This window comes from Somniosus microcephalus, chromosome 3, assembly GCF_052327205.1.
Source record: "Somniosus microcephalus isolate GS21.2 chromosome 3, FLI_Smic_1.0, whole genome shotgun sequence".
Lineage (NCBI taxonomy): Eukaryota > Metazoa > Chordata > Chondrichthyes > Squaliformes > Somniosidae > Somniosus > Somniosus microcephalus.
In genome coordinates this window covers 112,200,577-112,220,802 of record NC_140989.1, presented here as the reverse complement: position 1 = coordinate 112,220,802, position 20,226 = coordinate 112,200,577, and the positions used below count along the sequence as shown (strand labels likewise).

The window sequence follows — 20,226 nt, the reverse complement described above, 5'->3', positions numbered from 1 at the left end:
CATGGCGGAAAAAAGGGGATGAAAAGGAAAAAGAAAATTTTAAAGAACAAATCTTAGCTCCTATAATACTCCATGGTTCTGAACTCCTGCACCCATTCCTGCTTAGGTATTTTCTTTATGTATCTCCTGATGCCAAATCAAATCTCATATGCATTTTTAATGGCAACTTCCCTTTGCAAAAAAACAGATAAACTGAAGATCACAACAACATTATCAAACAAACGTTTTATTAGCATCTAAAAACAGAATGCACCCAACATTCAAATGATTTTTTTTTTCAGCCATTACTCACTGCAGTACGAGGGACAAATCACAAACATTTATTCTGGGGATTAACAGAGACCAGACTGTGAGAGGATTTTAAAATGTCTTTTTTTTTACAAAACAGAAGGTATTACAATTTTTTTCTACACCTCAGTACTGCACTGCTCACTGTGAATGGGCTAGGCGCTTGCTGTCAACAGGATAAAACATAAAACAATAACTCATTTTCATCAAAGCATTAAATTTAAATACTGTAGCAGCTTCAGAGGATGGAAAAATGCAGATTATGCCCTATTTTTCAAGTATTACTGTAACCACTTGTATTCCATCCCAGCCGTAACAGCTACAAGTTTACCTTTCTTCCATAGGAAGGTCAATTTAAAAATTTTTTTTTTTGGCAAGCTATTATAATATTCCTCAAATTAAAAGAAATGTGGGAGTTCTGGCCTCTAAGCATGAAAAAAAAATGTCGTTACCTACCGTGTTCAACTAAAGAACAACAGTCTGTACAGGTCAGTTGTACACATTAACTTCAGTTATTAGAGTGAAAGATGTACATCGGATTAAATTCTGTCTCGCAGACAACAGTGACTTTTCTCAAGTTCCAGTCAACCATTTTGTCCACTGCAGAGATGACCACCTATACAAAATACCGTCATATTGTATGACGATTATGTCCCCTCAGTATCTGTGTTTTCCGTTACAGGTTGATTTTCTAAGTCATCCTTCTCCTCGCTTTCATCTGATGGAGATGCAAGGCTCACAGACACTTCTGGGTCATTGTTTGCAAGCTCCTTGTTTGGCGGCTGGCTGTCTGTTTCTGAGAAATCACCATTTACCCGAGGCCTATCGTCAGCTTTTTGGTGATCAGTGGTCCCTTGAAAATAGTCAAACCTATGCCGGGGAGGAACCCAGTGATCTTGCTCTCTGTCTCTCCCAAAACGACTACCATTTACATCTCGGCGAAAGCCAAAATCTCGGTCATCACGATCTCTCTGACGTTCCCAAGGCCTGCTGCGGTCATCAAAATCCCTATGTGCTTCCTGGTCAAAACCTCGGTTCCACATTGGACCACTTCTGCCATCAAACCTGAAATTTCTTCCGCCAAACCTTTCATGATCATCGTGAAAACTTTTAGGGCCCCCAAAGGGCACACCACGACGCTCACGTTCATCAAAATCTCTGGAACCCCATCTTTGGTCAGGACCAAATCCAAACTGATCCCGTCTTCCAAGATTGTCTCTATTATCCACCGGTGGGAAGCGATAATCCCGGTCACCTTCTTGTTGCATGCTGTCTCGCTGAAAAGCATTATCATTTCCAGTAGATCTTCTTTCATCTCCTGTACCTTGGCTTGTGTTAGTACTGCTGTCAACACTGGGGACTCCAGATCTTGTAAATGCTCCTTCAAGCCTATTGAAAGGACTTCCTGGTGGGAAGGGAGCTCGGGACCCTGACTGAAGGGGTCCATCAATTGCTATTGAAGGGGGCATGTTCGGCTGAGGTGGCATCAGCAATGGAAACCGCTGCCCTGGTGAGGGTGGCATCATTCCTGGGCGTACATCCAGTGGGAGCACTCCAGGTATCCTTGGTCCAGCCATGCTTGGTGGAGGCAAATTCGGGAGTCCTGGTGCAGGTGTTGAGGGCTGCATCCCTAGAACAGGTCCACTAGATACTGCACTTTGAGTTCCTGCAACAGTAAGAAATCGCAATAAGCAACATGCTCATAGCCAGTTGTATACAATCATATTCGGTAACCACAATAAAGTATATATAAACCTTATTACAGTATTAAATTAGCAGCCCCACACTATTTTCTGTTGTCCACGCTTAAAAACAATAAAACATTCTGTAAGTCCTCTGAGAAATCCTTCAAGACTAATTCAACTTAGCTATAGAAATACATGTTAACAAGGCAAGAAAATATAGCCCTCTTTCACAAAATTTGTTTTCACTTTTGGAAAATACATTATAATACAACCATTGCACACTTTGGGGGAAAAGGGTTTCCATTCATATTCCCTCGTATCATGCATCACCCCCTTGCTGAGTGGGCAAGCAACCTGCGCTCAAATACTTACCAATCCCACTTTGCAATGGGCAACATGGCAGCAGTGCAGACTGACAGTCTTCAAATTTCCCTTCATCGGGGAAAAACTCTGGTTGCTACTTTAGGATTATACGAGATTGGTTAACTTGCAGACGAACGAGCTCGTATTCTTCCACTCCATGACACAGTACATTGATGAACAAATGCACGATACCACCAGATCATAGCTTGCATCAGTCGTGACTCCTTGTCCAAGTGAGATAGGGTCACTGAACTGCGAATCAAACTTTCCTGAGAGACCATTAATTTAAATCGATCACTGAGCTTGTACCCTAACTATTGAAACATGCCTCCCTTAATGTGATGTTCTAATTAACCGACCCCCGAGATGAAATGAAGCAATTACAAGAGGCTACTGTATCCTCTCATGAAAATTGTAGTTTGGATGCGTTATACAGAGAACATTAAACTGCAGACTCCTATGACATAGGTGAGTTAAGAAATTTTGAAACATAATAAAACGATCCCAATGTAGCTCAACTCAATACTACACATTGGCACAGTTGCTAATTACCCACAAGCTGTCAGTCAGCTTACTGAAATACTGAACGTCAGAAACATTAATATCTATGTCTCATTATTTCAACCAAATGTTAGGTTAATAGTTTTATATATTTTGTAATAAAATATTTCAACTCCTCTACACTATTAGAATATTGCAATTAAGCTAAAACATTATGCCTAGGAATCCGAATACAGCAGACAACTACAGTGGAAAACGATAACTAATGTTACAGCTAAGAAATACAGAAATTCCCCATCTCAAAATGAAAGAGAGATTTGCACCTGCAAAGCAAGAATCATGTCCTTTCGTATAACTAACCACCACCACAGCATGCAAACTTCACTAAAATGACAATTATCATTGTGGATGAGGAAAGAAAATGCTGAAAATATTAAATGTATTAACACGAGAAACAGGCTACTCTTACTAAAGCAGTGTATAAACATTCCAACTGGATTTACATACCTGGCCCAGATGTAGATGTTGTTTCGGATGAAGATGTCTGGTTGCCTGTGCGTGATGCTCCTAGGTCATTTGATCCAACTGGACCGGTTGAGAGAGGCTGTGTGCCAATTGGATTAAACATACCCCCTGGTGGAATACTAGGAGCTGGGAGACTGCTGTGGCCAGAGCCTATATGTGAAAGCAGGTTCCCAAACGGGGAGTCCTTTGTACTGTCTTGGGTGTTGGAAAGAGGTGGACAAACTAGAGCTGGAAAATAATTGTTTGCACTATTAGCTAATTTTAGACAACAAACCTAAGAAAAATTTTGAATTAAAAAATCTAATTCATAACTACAGTCCAGACCATTCAGTTGCAGCATATTTTGTTTTCAACAAATAAAACTGCAGTACATCATAATCCAAATCTACCTTGTCTTTCAATTTATCTTTAATCAACATTACATATTCTTAGGCCATGAAAAATGGAAATACAGGAAACTTTGGTTTATCCGGAGGTTGTATGTCCGGAATACTCGATCTAACGGCAAAAATCAGGAGCCGTTTTCTATAAGTTTTTTTAGTTCTCGTTCTTTTTTTTTTCCCCAGTCAGGCACTGCAAGGTCTGTAGCTATAGCAACAGCTTCAGCTAGAGACGCTTGCAGCTGCAGCGGACTCTTTAGAAGCTGTTGCTAAGCAACAGTGTTTGTTGTCAGATACGGAGATGAAAACCTCCGCATGCTTCAACATTAACTTTGTATGTCCGGCAGTTTTGATAGATCGGCAACACGCCGGTCCCGTTGCTGCCGGATATCACAAAGTTTCCTGTATATATAAAGCAACCTTAAATTAAACAATTTAATTATACTCACAGCTCTGTACTGGAGGAATAGAAGGCCCAACAACTGGAGGCGGAACAACTGGGGGTGGTGGTAGGTAACCTGCATGTGGGATTAAAAAGAGCTCTTCAGTTTTGCAAATTATTATAATTTATTTTGCTTCAACTAAAACAAAAGAAGATCTATTAGATTAATTTTACTAAACTAATATTCATATGAACAAATTAGTTAAAAATAATATTGTGCACTAAAGTGCTCAGTGTAAATTCAACCAAATCACTATAATGAACCATTTCGGATTTTGTGTTAGTTTTGTATTATTCATGTGAAGGCAGGCACATACAAATTACCAAACATCTGTTACACTTCCAAATTATTACGCACTACACAATTTGGGAGGGGAGGCAGTCATTCTTAATGACTACTTATATACTCTTTATCTACCTCAGCATCTATTAAAGACGTACTAAAATAAATATTTCTGCACACAAGGAACATTTTTAACACTAGTCTTTAAACCCCTATCCATCATTTGAAAGTTCTTTGTTTGTATGGCAATATTTTTCTGTATGGAAGACTTGCATTTTCTGTGTGGGGAAAAGGGGGGAAGCTTGCATTTGTGTAATCTTCTGATATTGACTAATATTTGGCCTCCAATTCCAATAGTTTGAACATCCCCCCTGCCTTATGCTTTGTGCCATGTAATGAGCGCTAAGAGTCAAGCTGCAATGCTGGACACCAGTTGGCTACAGTCCTTTCCATTGTATAGTTAACAGGAATGACTGTCATGGTTCTTTAGCATAATTTCATGTTTTTGATCAATTTAAAGTGAAATGAGTTCCCCCAACCAATACTACGATTTAAATCATGTAATGAGACTGAATAGTTTCTGTAATGATCAGCCATCAAAACATTTTTTATCACCACAGCATTAACAAATAAGAAAAAATATTTTGTGATCACCATTCTTCAATTCTGATTGTGCCTACCATCAGTGATCTGATCACCTAAACTTTATTGCATTACAACTTGGGTAGGGAGGATCAAAGACAACTACAGTGAAACAGAAAATGCTGCAAATACACATCAGGGCAGTCATTATCTGGAAAGAGAAAGTAACGGTCATGACGTTTCCAATGTGTGCCTTGGAGCAAAAAAAAGGTCAACACCACAAATTTAGACCCTCACCAATGCGGAGGCTCAAGTGTTGATGTGTCTTTTCTCTTCTCAGTACTGGCAGATCCACTGTACTCCAAGTATTTTCTATTATAATTTCAGATCTGCTGCATTTACAGCTTACCTTTCTCTATTCTTCCCCATTTCCTCGCCTTTTTGTTTGGATCTCTCCTGTATCTTTTCACCCTACACTATTTGCACATTTGTCCTTTTATCCATTATCTTTACTTCACTGATGATCTTTTATATCAGCTAATAATTGTCCATTAAGCAGTCTGCAGGTCAATGCACCCCATTTACCCCCCTCTGTGATGGACACATCTGCTGATTTCCCCACCCTCTTCCATGTTTCCCAAACTTACTAAAATGCTTCAGTCTTCCATTCTGATGAAAGGTTACACACCCAAAATATAATTAACCTTTTTTTTCTTCACAGATGCTGATTGAGCAGCTGTGTATTTCATCATTTTATGGTTTTCTTTTAGATTTCCAGCATTTGTAGGTTTTTCCTTTTACTAGATTGACAACTATTATTATTTGCTTCATATGTTGCAAATTGACCAAATAATATAAATGGATGAATATTTTTGCATAATGCACTGCAATATAGAAAACTACATTAACCAGCACATTCACAATCTACTGCAATACTACCAGTGAGTCGAGGAGGAAACAAGAGTATAATCTATTATCAACGGTGCCAATTTTTTTGAAGTCAAAATTAGTTGAATTCTAGCACTGATAAAGGCCACACATTAACATGATCACCAAATACTAAGGCAAAATCTTTGATTTATATACATTATCAAGCTTTAATAAATTTAACATTGCAGCATGGGCTGTAGCGAGTTTATCAGTGAAAAAAGGCCACAATCATTAAAAATTCCCCAAAGATTGTCACACATTATTAAAATATGTTAATAAAGTGGCATGGCAAATTGGACTGCCAACACAAAGTAGCAGCATCGTAGGATGGAGGCTTGCTTCCACAATTCTGCAAATGGTGAACAGTCAATCTCAACCATGCTGCTGCAGGGACATGTGTTGATTATTGATATATTGTTAATATTAAAATGGTGAGGAAACCAAACACAAGCACAACTTAATTTGTATGAGTTTAATATGGGGAACCAACGCTGCACATAATGGAACTAAAAACAGATCATTCTGTACCTGGAGGAGGTTGTGAAGGATTAAAACTATGCCGTAAGAACGGAGGTGGTGGAATGGCTGGGTTGAAGCCTGGTGGAGGTATGGACATTGACACAGGAAAGGCTGGTGGCTGCACCATACCAATTGCTGAAACGGTTGGAGTCACTGGGATCTGAAAACAAATTACAATTCATTGTGCAAAGAATGGAAGTTCTGTTCCTTAAATATGTTTGACTAATTAAAAAAACACTCAAGCTTCACAACTCTAAGGATTACTGGAACTTGGTATTTAAAAATGCAAGGCACACCAAACACATCAACCTCAGAATATATTTTTCCTTTAAGTGCCTTCATCATTTACGGTAGTTGCATCAAACTTTTAACATACAACCTGCTGATGCATTTAAACTTTTACTTGTTGCAAGCACAACCTCTCACAAATTAAATAATGGGATGCCAACGTTTAGGTCATTGTGGGATAAGTTAATAACTTGTGAGTTGAGGCAATGTACACTTAATTAAATGGCACCTTATGGTTATAATTGTGTTCCTTTATTTACACAATCGGGCAAACTGACTGAAATTACGTCCCCACATTTAACTTCAAGCCTGACAGCACAGTACAATTTTATAGCCCAAAGTACACTCCAGTAACAAGACGTTGGTTATGCTGGAACTATAGATGCACATAGTATTCCAAAGCACGAGGTATGAACACAAAAAGTCACTATTAAAGGAGAAACCAAGTGATGGAGAATATATTGTATAAAGTATTTCATGTCTACATCATTTTAAAACTCCCTCCATATATACCTCCTACCCATCAAGCATCACTTTTTTGGCTCATTCTCCTTCCCATTTCAAACCTCCTTTCATACGAAGTTGCTCAACAAGTGTCAGCTGCAGCTCAGTGGTAGCACTCTCGCCTGAGTCGAAAAGTTGTGGGTTCAGGCCCCACTCCAGAGACTTGAGCACACAATCTAGGCTGACACTCCAGTGCAGTACTAAGGGACAATATGTTAGCTCGCTTTTTTTTAATTAAATGTGTGCAGTCCCTTTCACTGGGTGTGCGGGCCCATTCAAATTTTCACACATGCACGGTTTCTTCCCTGTAGAAGCCAGTAAGCGGCCTGTGTGCAATCTCCAGACCACTGCACGGTCGCGCAGCTTAGCAGGAACATTGTCAGTGGTGCCGCCTTTCAGATGAGATGTTAAACAGAGGGCCATGGATGTAAACATCCCATGGCACTATTTTGAAGAGGAGCAGGGGAGTTCTCCCCAGTGTCCTGGGCAATATTTATCCCTCAACCAGCATCACTAAAAAGCAGATTATCTGGTTATTATCGCATTGCTGTTCGTGGGACCTTGGCTGCCGCGTTTTCTACGTTACAACAGCGATTACACTTCAAAAGTACATTGGCTATAAAGCGCTTTGGGTTGTCCTGAGATCATGGAATGCACTATATAAATGCAAATCTTTCTTTCACCTATAATAAATTAGATGCGTCTTGGAGCAGATTCTCAGACAAACCCAGAAGTCAACCCTTTGGACAGCTTGGATGTCATTTTAGAAGTGCCCAAGATGAGAAATACGAGGTAGCTACTGGTCATACTTGGCCAGTACTAAATTTTCTCATTACATGCACTTTCAGATCTGCAATACTAATTTCAGCAATCTGTTGCTCCCAGATGCGAGAGAAAACCTGAGGTAAGAGATTTCCGTGGAGACAAAATGGGTAATAATAATCAATGATAACCCCTACAAGGCAAAAATATAACTGCTTCAAATTTTGAAATTATATACATAAATGGCAGCTCCACATTACACTCTTTACATACTCCACCATTAACAGAATAACAAACAGAAATTAGTTTCCAATTTTAATGAATCAGTGAAGTTACAAGATTTTCTTACTCGTGGAATAAACTTTATATCCTCGATTTGCTTGTGCTACCAAGATAAAATAGCAAATTTTACAAAAAGAATGATAATACAAAACCATGAAAGTGTAATTTCTAAATATTAAATAATGCTGTTACCTGGACAGGCAGCATAGTGACAGGTTGAGTGAATGTCTCTCCTTGTGCTGTTGGTTGAGTGTGATCAGTAGTTACAATTTGGAGCACATTCTCCTTTACAGACTCAGAGCTCCTAGACTCCCACTCTGAAATACAATGTTAAAATATTACTGTTAACAGTAGATTACAGGAGGTCTCACTAATTTAGTGCATTTTTATTTTACACAAATTTTACATTCCTTTCAACTTCCACTATTTATTTGCAAGGTTTTGTTGCTGCTCACCATTTGCTGTCTTAAGAAATTAAGTTGAAAACATAACTTCAAGCATCAATTTACAAGGATAATTATGAACAATAAAAATCTAGAAATGTTAACAGCACTCACAGATATCAGTCTGAATTGTGCTCGCAGCAGTGGAAGCTTAAAAGAGCAAATAACTCAAAAGAGAGATGAACCTTTACAGTGCTGCAGTTAAGGCTCACATGTATGTGCATTGTTACCAAGAACTGCTGGCGAGTATACTGATATGGCAGTCTCTATGGTTTGATGCACTTATGCAGCAAAGCTTAACCCGGTCACAACTATGGCACTCTAAGGCTTTTTTATTGGTTGGAAAACTGATTTTTTTGAACAAGTTCTCCTAGCTTCAAAATGGAGGCTGGGACTCCCAGCCTGGTAGATGAATGAAATCTAGTAAAACGTTTTAAAGTTAGAAAATGTTTCGTGAAGTTATGAGGTTTTCCTCACTCTTATTTACTGTGCATGACAGTGGAAACTACAGTACAGTCTCCTTAACTGGATCAACCCACCCTGTTCTTAAGTATATTTGGTGTTTTCAACAGCTTTAGCAACCTGTTTCTGACAATGGAGCCATTAAAGACTTGGGACGTTTATCCTAACGAACAAACACGTTGAGTTATGCAGTCAAGTAGTTTTCAGTGCCGCTCTATTTTTGTAAAAATTCTAACATGCTGGATTCTCCCCGTATTTCCTGCATCTCATGAGGTGAAGACACCGTTGTAATTAGGTAAAAATCTGGCTCCAAATTTTGAACGGAGAGCATTATAACAAAATCTTCTAACCTACACTTCCAGAGAAGGATTCAAATAGGAGAAACTGTTTAAATAGGTCTTAAATATAAAAGCAGATATATATAATAATTTTTTGCATTTTGCTCTATTGTCTAAACAAAAACAGTGTAATTTGTTATGTATACTAGATCTCCCATGGCACTGCTCAAAGCGAGTTGGAGGATTTGCCTACCTGCCATTTTCACGTCATAGGGAATGTAGTGGTTCTGTGTGTGTTTTTCAGTTTTATCCTTTAGTCTCTTGTCTTTTTGGGTTTACAGTGTGTGGTTTTGTTTTTCATTCCTCATCTCCACTAATCTTTTTGTCTATGTTTGTCTCTTATGCTTCTCTGTCCTGTTTAGATTCTTTCTGCCCATTTCTCTTGGGTGGAGTTGATAGGCCAGCTTTTGGGTGGCAGGTCACAGGTGAGAGATTGGCCATGGCCACAAATCGGCTTCCAAGTGGTGAGTTATAGGTGGCGGAAGTGATCCAGCCAGAGTAGCAGCAGACTGGCATCAGGAGGTCAGGGCCAAAAAGCTATGGTTGGTGTTTTGGAACATGGTGCCAAACTGTTACCTAGCTTGGAGACAGAGTTTGCCTCGGAAGTTATATTTAAACACACCACACATAAAACACAGGTTAAACACACTTGACTTAACATAAAAGTGTCGTTACCGACAGTAACATACAATATATACAAGAGTCCAGATAAAATTGAAAACCCAAAGAAAAGACAATCTACTCAAAAATAAACCATGCAGAAAAAATAAAACATGCATCAAAGGGCTTTGAATAACCACTAAGATACAATGATAACCCCATACCACTATTAACAGTTTCCTGGTCGATCATGCCTCCCTCCGAGAAGCCTTCCAAATCATCCAATTTCAATTTTTCCCATGGAATATATGTGACTCCAAGGTCCACATCCCAGAACTGCTTATATTCAGGTTTCACACCTTTGTTTAAAGCCCAAGCAATCTGCAGAAGAGGGAAGATAAAGCAGATTAGGCAATAACACCAAGACACTCGAGACAAAAGGAACAAAATGTACAAAGTTCATCTCTGCATTTTGTCACTTCTTTCCTTCCTTAATTAAGTACTATTTAAATTTGCATATTTAATCTTATTTTACGAAATATTCCTGGACTACATAAAATATTAGGGCATGATCACAGTAAACATGATTTATTTCTTATTCCCCCCTGCCAAATGATCTTACGCTATTCCCTGACAAGAACTTGTTTCAAGAATTGCCCTAGTTATGGTGCCTAGGTTATTGGGAGATATGTGACAGCAGAGGTGTCAAACCTATGAAGCAGTGAGTAAATCTGTATGCTACAATTAGTAAGTGGCCTGTGCATTACTTAATTGTTTTGGAATCAAAACAGAATTATAATTAAACATCATGGGTAGAGTTTCTGTCAGGTTGTGCTGTTTTTTCCAGCCCAATTCGGCGAAATCGGTCAAACCAGCATAAAAGATCGCGGAATTTCAAGCGCAAGTTTCCACGATCGCTTGCGCTGGTTTAAAAAAGCATCGCACTAGAAGCCGACCTCACCCACAAATCTGGCAACGCCCCAGATCGAATTAATCACCGTGGTGAGCTTCCGCTAATTGTGCCAGCTTGTGGGCCTTTGTCGAGGCTCTTAAAAATTAAGCTTTTTTAAGGTGTAAGGGCACTGATAGACACCTTTTAAAGCTTTTTAAATATTAAAAAATATTTCATTTACTAAGTAACGGACAACTGTACACCAATGGAACTAGTAAATGGTTCTGTATTGTTTATTTAAAGTAATTTTCTGTTATTTAAAATCAAGGTACTCACAGGTGGTGTACTAGACATGCTTATTTTTTTTTTTGAGATAAACCCATTTTCAGCTGTATTAATAAAACAGCACCAGCTATCACACTTAAATATATCAAAGAATACTTTTTAATGCAAGAAAAAAACAATTATGCATCAATTCAAAGGAGATTTAATGTTTGTGATTATGCAAATTAGTTTGAATGGAAACTTGAACCATAAAATCAATTCGGAACACTAGCGCAATTTTGAGCACAACTTCAGCCCAGATTGCCAAAGTGAAAACTCTATCCCCACATCTAACTCCCAATCTATTTTGCACTTCTTGGGAGTTATGGAACTTTGCCATTTCTACATATTGCGCTTCTGCCTGTCTGTCTCTCCTCCTTCATTCTGTTTCTCTCACTTCTTTTCACTTTTCCTATTTTACTCTTGTTTTTAACCTCTCACCAGTTTGTCTGCAACCATGTGAGGAAAGGGACAGCAACAATGGACCTTAGGAGGGTCAGAGGCAGCATGACTTTGGAAAGGTAGGTAAGACCAAGCAGCAGCAGCTACCATATCTGGGACTTGGTGGAAAAGTATGCTGGATGGTAGGTGTAGAATGAGAGGCATCTGATTGCTATTTCTTTATAGTCTGCTGGGGTCAGCAATAAGCTAACACTCAGCCGCAGCCTTTTTAAGGCCTAACTGCAACTCTCTCTCCCACTTTCAGGACAAAGCAATATTTAGTGAGATGAATACTGTTAATGAAAAATATGCATCTCTTCAGAACCTGCTGGCATGGAATGAAACAAACAAATAGTGCTTCCACTGAAGCAGAGGCTCCCCTGGTGAGTGCTCCTGATAAGAGTCGCATCCAGCAAATCCATTCCAGTAGAGCCTTTACCCTCAAATAATCACTGTCCTTCAACAAAATTCTCCTCCCCAATAGTGATCCTGAATCTAAGCAAGAAAACATTACTTTTTCTGAAATAAAATCACGTGGAGTTGATTTACCACCAGAGCACAACGGACAACAGCACTTTTTCTCCTTCACTGGAACCTGCCTCAGGAATCCACGAGTGTTCGCTCTGTGCTTTCCCTTAATCGAATGCACAGAAAATCCAAACCAGCACTGTCATTCATTAATGCAAAAATCTGCCCACACAAATACCACATTTTTAAATGATGGTTATACACAAGCTGATCGTGCTTATTCCAATAAACAAATTGAAGTCTTTCCTTTCGTCACTTTTCAATGTATGGAACCAGCCATTGTAATTTCCTTGTTTAATAGTCTGTAGTTTGTTCAAACTCAATCTCACCTTAATAATTTTGGATCCCATTTTAAATGATCCGGTGCTTAGTTTCTGAAGAGCACGAAAAGCATCTTGCCGATGAACCATGCAAACATATGCACATCCTCGAGGAGGTATCATCTAAAAGAGATATGCAGTAATTAAAATACATAGTACAATAAAAAAAAATCTCCATCTTTAGTCAACCCAGTAGTGTTTCACATTAATGGGATAACCATCCCTGAAGTAGTGGGATTACATCACATTAATGGGATACCAATTTCTGAATTAGTGCGATAAAGTACCACATAATAAATTCATTAGCAAAATTGAAGCCCATGAATTTAAAGGGGCAGTGGCAATGTAGATACAAGGGGTAAGCCATTTAGGACAGAGATGAGGAGGAATTTCTTCACCCAGAGATTGGTGAACCTGTGGAATTCTCTACCAAAGGCGGCAGTTGAGGCCAATTCATTAAATATATTCAAGAAGAAGTTAGATATATTTCTTAAGGCTAAAGGGATCAAGGGATTGGAGAGAAGGCAGGAACAGGGTACTGAATTTGGATGATCAGCCATGATCTCATTGAATGGTGGAGCAGGCTCGAGGGGCCGAATGGCCTACTCCTGCTCCTATCTTCTATGTTTCTATGAGATTGGCTAAGGAACAGAAAGCACAAGAGTAGAGGTGAACAGTAGTTTTTCAGACCTCTATTAGAACCATTGCTCTTTTTGATAGATAATGACCTGGACTTGGGTATACAGGGCATAATTTCAAAGTTTGCAGGTGACCCAAAACTCAGAAATGTAGTAAACAGTGAGGAGCATAGTAACAGACTTCAGGAGGACATAGGCAGACTGGTGAAATGGGTAAACACACGGCAGATAAAATTTAATGCAGAAGTGTGAAGTGATGAGAGGCACTATAAACTAAATGGTACAATTTTAAAGGGGGTGCAGGAACAGATACATCTGGGGGTGTACATACACAAATCTTTGAAGGTAACAGGACAAGTTGAGAAGGCTGTTAAAAAAAAAAGCATAAGGAACTTTGTGTTGATAAACAGAGCAATAGAGCACAAAAGAAACATTACGCTAAACCTATACAAATCACTGGTTAGACTCCAGCTGAAGTACGGTGCCCAATTCTGGGCACCACACTTTAGGAAGGATGTCACGGCCTCAGAGAGGGTGCAGAGGAGATTTACTGGAATGGTACCAGGGATACGTGGAGAGTCGAGAGAAGCTGGGGTTGTTGTCCTTCGAGCAGAGGTGGTTAAGGAGAGATTTACTGGAGGTGTTCAAAATCATGAAGGGTTTTGATAGAGTAAATAAGGAGAAACTGTTTCAAGTGGTGGAACAGTTGGTAACCAGAGGACATAGATTTAAGGCAAAAGAACCAGGAGGTGGGGTAAGGACATTTTTTTTTTCATGCAGCGAGTTATGATGATCTGGAATGCACTGCCTGAAAGGGTGGTGGAAGCAGATATACTAACAACTTTCAAAAGGGAATCAGATAAATACTTGAAGTGGAATAATTTGCAGGGCTTTGGGGAAAGAGCAGCGGAGTGGGACTAATTGGGATAGCTCACAAAAGAGCCAGCACAGGCACGATGGGCTGAATGGCCTCTTTCAGTGCTGTGTCATTCTATGATTCTATGCAGAGCAATACAGACTACACTTCTGAATGGTGCCTCAAGGAACGGACTTTTCCCAATTTATCTTGACTGATGCTTATGTATCATGTTGCTTAAAAAAAAATGTTTGGACTCTGCAGGTACAAAAATCTGTTACAGGAGTTAAAATGTCAAATATTATTTACACACTGTCACAAATAACCAATCAGTACTCACATTTATCGATTCAATCTGGCCGAATTCTTCAAAGAGATTTGTTATATCTTGTTGCGTTGCCTTTTTGTCAACCTGACCAACCCATAGTGTGGTACTGCATACTGAAGTGCAAGTGTGAAATAAACAAAGAATGTAAAAATTACACAATGTACATAAAAAGCTACTGATAACATTACAGCATTCATTTATCGTCATTATAGGAGCATACATAAAATTGGAGGATAAATTTCCATGCAACAAACTGGAACATGACCTAAAGATCTGTGAGTGAGTGTGTGTGTGTGTGTGTGAGTGAGAGAAAAGAAAGACTTATATAGCACCTTTCAGGACCTCAGAAAACGCTTTACAGACAATTAAGTGCTTGCAAAGTGTAGTCACTGTTGTAACGTAGGAACGTGGCAACCAAGGTCCAATAAACAGCAATGCGATAATGGCCAGGTCATCTGTTTTAGTGATGTTGGTTGAGGGATAAATATTGGACAGGACACAGAGGAAAAACTCTCCTGTGTGGCGGAGCCACCAAGAGACACTGGGCAATCAGTAATCATTCCTTTAACTACCATGTAGTGCAGCTATGGACTGCACCTTTAAACTGTATGTAGTTTCTTGCATTTTTGCGTGATGACGTCATGACGCCGATCACGTGACCCCCAGTTGGCGCGGAGAGCGTGATGACGTCATGACGTCAGTTTCCAGTATTTAGTAGCAGTCTCAGAGAGGCTGTGAGTTTGCACAGACCTGTTTACATCTGCTCCTGTAGTTTTACCAGTTAAGTTGTTTGTTTATTAAACTTGGTTATTTTGTTTCACTGCGCCGAACTTCATTATTCGGATAGGAACTTCCGTTCCTACATTGGTGACCCCGATCTCGTTGGACAACTTTCGTCGAGATACTTATAATGAACACGAACGCCGTTGCCCTTAAATTGCCGCAGTTCTGGGAACAGCAACCAGCAGCATGGTTTTTCCAGGCAGAAGCCCAGTTTGCACTCCGGGACATTACAGCGGATTTCGACCCGTTATTACGTGGTTTCCGCTCTCGACAGCGCCACGGCCTCGCGGGTCGTCAGCCTCCTGGTCAATCCACCGGCAGAGGGCAAGTATGAAGCTCTAAAAACTCGTTTACTACAGGTGTTTGGTTTAAATAAGTCGGAGCGTGCACGCAGGCTTATTACTATGCCCGGTCTTGGGGACTCAAAACCATCGGAATTGATGAGCCAAATGCTCACGCTTTTGGGTTCGGAGCCCCAATGTTTTTTGTTTCGAGAACTCTTCCTCTGCCAGCTACCTGAGCCAGTTCAGGCAGCCTTGGCCAGTTCTACAATTACGGACTGTGCCGAGCTTGCTGCAGAGGCAGACAAGACTTTTACGGTCACACAGCAGAGTTGTGCAGCCACGAGGCGCCTTTCCCCTATGCGAGCAAAGTCCAGCCCTCCTCCAGCAGGCTGGTGTGTGTACCACGCCCGTTTTGGCGCCACGGCTCGACGCTGCCGTCCTCCCTGCAGTTTTGCTGCAGCAGGCTCACAAACTTCGACGAGGATGACAGGGTCTGACAAACACACCCAGTTCACCATGGCAGTCGGCTCAGCGGGAAAACTCCTCTACATTACTGATTCCAGGACAGGGCGACGTTTCTTGTGTGACACTGGTTCTCAGTGCAGTATATTGCCAGTTTCAAAGCTAGATCTACAATCCGGCGGTCACGGCCCTTCCCTCGAGGCAGCCAATGGTGCGGCCATTCGCAAGTTCGGTAAACGGACAGTTAATTTAACTCGGAGGTCAACGTTTTGTGTGGGAGTTTATAACGGCTAAAGTATCACAGGCCATCCTGGGGGCTGATTTTTTCTGCGCCTATGGTTTTCTGGTCGACGTCCAACATTGTCGACTCATTAATGCGTCTACTTTTCACGCGGTGCCTTGCCACCGCAGTACCGCTGTCTCCTGGTCGGTTGCCTGTGCGGTTCCATCGCAGGAAGGGTTTAGGCGCCTACTCGGCGAGTTCCCGGGGCTCACCAGGCCTACATTCTCGGCAGCAGTCGCGAGGCACGGTGTGGTGCATTATATCACCACAACGGGATCGCCTGTTTACGCTCGGGCACGAAGATTGGAACCCGGAAAGCTTGTAGCCGCAAAGGCAGAGTTTCAGACCATGGAGCGCCTTGGGATTGTCCGACGCTCCGATAGTCTTTGGTCCTCCCCACTACACATTGTACCTAAACCAGGTAGCGGATGGAGGCCTTGCGGGGATTACAGACGCCTTAACGAAGCCACTATGCCGGATAGGTATCCAATACCGCATAGACAAGATTTTTCGGCTCATTTGGCTGGCAACTCAATATTTTCCAAAGTAGATCTCGTCCGTGGATATCACCAAGTTCCTGTGCACCCTCAAGACGTCCCTAAAACGGCGGTCATCACACCGTTTGGCCTTTTTGAGTTCCTCCGCATGCCGTTTGGATTGAAAAATGCGGCTCAGGCCTTTCAGCGACTCATGGACTCCGTGTTACGGGACCTTCCCTTCATTTTCATTTACTTGGATGACATTCTCATTGCTAGTAAGGATAAGGAGCACATGGCTCATTTACGTACACTCTTTGCCCGTCTCAACCAACATGGCCTCATCATAAATCTAGCCAAATGCCAGTTTGGGTTAACCAGCATTGACTTTCTGGGGCATAGGATCACCTCAGAAGGCGCCGTCCCACTGGCCACTAAGGTAGAGGCAGTTACGGCATTCCCGCAGCCTCATATACTCAAATCTCTTCAGGAGTTCCTGGGGATGGTAAATTTTTATCATCGTTTTGTCCCCAAGGCAGCCCAATTGATGCAGCCACTGTACGAAATACTCAAAGGGAAGTCGGGTAAAGATGTTATCATTTGGACACCACAGATGGACCAGGCGTTCCTGGACACCAAGGCGGCATTGGCAGATGCAACTATGCTTGCACACCCACTCCCGGGCGCGACCATCGCCCTTACTACCGATGCCTCCGATTACACCATCGGGGCGGTTCAGGAACAATGGGTTGACAGGACTTGGCAGCCATTGGCCTTTTTTAGCCGCCAACTGCACAAGAATGAACGAAAATATAGCACTTTCGACAGGGAGTTGCTGGCCTTGTTTTTGGCCATCCGGCATTTCCCTTTTCTCCTAGAAGGGCGCCTGTTCACTGTATTCATGGACCATAAACCGCTCACTTTCGCAATGGCCAAAACGGCGGAGCCGTGGTCAGCCCGGCAACAGCGCCACCTTACATTTATATCTGAATTTACGACGGATTTACGACATGTGTCCGGCAAAGATAATCTCGTGGCTGATTGCCTTTCGCGTGCCCCAGTCCAGGCAATTCACCTGGGAATCGATTTCGTCGGGTTGGCGGAAGATCAACTGGCAGATCCTGAAGTTCAGGCGTATCGGACCATGCCTTCTAGCTTGCAGGTAGCCGATGTTATGTTCCAATCAGCAGGAACCACGCTCTTGTGTGACACATCCATGGGAGTGCCCCGGCCCATTGTGCCAGTCGAATGGCTTAAGATGATTTTTCAGGTTATACATGGTTTATCACACCCGGGGATGCGAACTTCACAACGACTTATGTCCCGCAAATTTGTTTGGAAGGGAATGCATTTAGACGTTCGGGACTGGACAAACAATTGCGTGGACTGTCAAAAATCAAAGGTCCATCGTCATGTTAAGGCTCCAGTGGCCATCTTCCCGGTGCCTGAACGCCGGTTCGATCACGTACACGTGGACTTAGTGGGTTCCCTCCCCACTTCGCGGGGTTTCATGCATCTCCTGACAATAGTGGACCGTACTACCAGGTGGCCAGAGGCAATTCCCTTGGTTGCTACTACTACAGCGGATGTATCCAGGGCGTTTATTTCGTCGTGGGTGGCCCGGTTTGGGGTGCCATCTGATATCTCCTCTGACCGAGGTCCACAATTCACGTCAGAGTTGTGGAATGCAGTTGCACAGGGCTTGGGTACCAAGCTGCACCGTACCACCGCTTACCATCCGCAAGCGAACGGTCTATGCGAGAGGTTTCATCGGTCTCTAAAGGCGTCCCTCCGTGCCAGCTTGCGTGGTCCCAACTGGGTGGACAGACTCCCTTGGGTGATGCTAGGCCTCCGTACAGCCTCCAAGGATGACCTCCAGGCTTCATCGGCTGAGTTAGTCTACGGTCAAGCACTTCGAGTACCAGGGGATTTCCTCCCTCCACATACAGAACCGTGGTCGCCTGCTCAGCAGCTCCTTCAGCATCACGAGGTGGCAAAGAATTTCCTGCCTATTCCAACCTCGCATCACAACCTACAGAGGCCTCATGTTCCGGCAGAACTTATGAGTTCCGATTACGTTTTTATTCGGCAGGATGCTCATAGAGATACACTCAGACCACCTTATGCTGGACCGTTTCGTGTCATCTCAGCGGGAGAGAAATTTTTCACGGTCGAAGTGGGAGGTAGGTCTGATACCATCTCTATCGACCGACTTAAACCAGCCCATCTGGATCGGAGTGAACCAGTTGTTGCTGCTCAGCCACCTCGCCGTGGACGACCACCGTTGGCTGCTAGACCAGTTATGCAGCAGTCTACCATTAAATTGCCTGCTTCAGCCTCATCCTTGTCTACACCTTCTGCTACTGTTTCCTCCACCCCAGATGCACCGCTTCAGACACAGCCAAGCACTGGCTTGTCTCCCAACGTTCCATCGTCTGAAGTTCGTAGTCGTTCGGGCAGAATCATTAAACCTCCTGTTCGTTTGACGCTGTCTGTTAGAGAATTCTGGGGGTGCGCCTGTGGCGGAGCCACCAAGAGACACTGGGCAATCAGTAATCATGCCTTTAACTACCATGTAGTGCAGCTATGGACTGCACCTTTAAATTGTATATAGTTTCTTGCATTTTCGCGTGATGACGCCGATCACGTGACCCCCAGTTGGCACGGAGAGCGTGATGACGTCATGACGTCAGTTTCCAGTATTTAGTAGCAGTCTTAGCGAGGCTGTGAGTCTGCACAGACCTGTTTACATCTGCTCCTGTAGTTTTACCAGTTGTTTGTTTATTAAACTTGGTTATTTTGTTTCACTGCGCCGAACTTCATTATTCAGATCGGAACTTCCGTTCCTACACCTGCTCTTTTTCAAAATAGTGCCATGGGATCTTTTACATCCACCTGAGAGCGCAGATGGGGCCTGGGGTTTAATGGTTTAATGTCTTATCTGAAGGATAGCACCTCCGACAATGCAGCACTGGAGTGTGCGCAAGTCCCTGGAGTGGGACTTGAACCCACAACCTCTGACTCAGAGGTGAGAGGGCTACCACAGAGAGCACCTGTGAGAGCTCTCTGGCATCGACGTGGTGAATCTATGCTGTACACTGTCTATGGCTTTAATGTCCTTTCTATATTGGGGTGCCCAAAGTTGCACATAGTACTCTCAACTGTGGCCTAATCATTGTTTTTTTTAAATAAATACCTGCCTTTATTTACCTGGTCTCTCACTTTCAGGGAATAATGCATTAGAACCGCTGTTCATCTACATGTTTAAGAGTCTTTTCATTGAGTGTATGCTTCTATCCCTTGTTTTTCCTCCCAAAATTGTAACTCTCAATCTCTACAGTAAAATGCTCTGAACCGCAAACATAAATGGAGAAACATAATGCAGTTCAGTATCTCCAGATAAATCTGTCCTGAACACAGATTGTATGCTACAT

The 20,226-nt window shown here is 42.1% G+C and overlaps 1 protein-coding gene across 4 annotated transcripts in view; it reads right to left on the bottom strand.

Annotated features, from left to right (window-relative positions):
- Positions 1-206: 206 nt before the first annotated feature.
- scaf8 (SR-related CTD-associated factor 8) overlaps positions 207-20,226 on the bottom strand; it is a 164,445-nt gene continuing 144,425 nt past the window's right edge. For all 4 annotated transcript variants that reach the window (XM_085981481.1, XM_085981483.1, XM_085981482.1 and 1 more), the window contains 8 exons: positions 14,517-14,617; positions 12,692-12,805; positions 10,402-10,558; positions 8,527-8,651; positions 6,508-6,658; positions 4,192-4,260; positions 3,345-3,590; positions 207-1,954 (listed from right to left, as the gene is read on the bottom strand). In XM_085981481.1, coding sequence (XP_085837607.1) covers positions 936-1,954; positions 3,345-3,590; positions 4,192-4,260; positions 6,508-6,658; positions 8,527-8,651; positions 10,402-10,558; positions 12,692-12,805; positions 14,517-14,617 — 1,982 coding nt within the window. In that variant the 3' untranslated portion in view covers positions 207-935. The remainder of the gene's footprint in view (positions 1,955-3,344; positions 3,591-4,191; positions 4,261-6,507; positions 6,659-8,526; positions 8,652-10,401; positions 10,559-12,691; positions 12,806-14,516; positions 14,618-20,226) is intronic.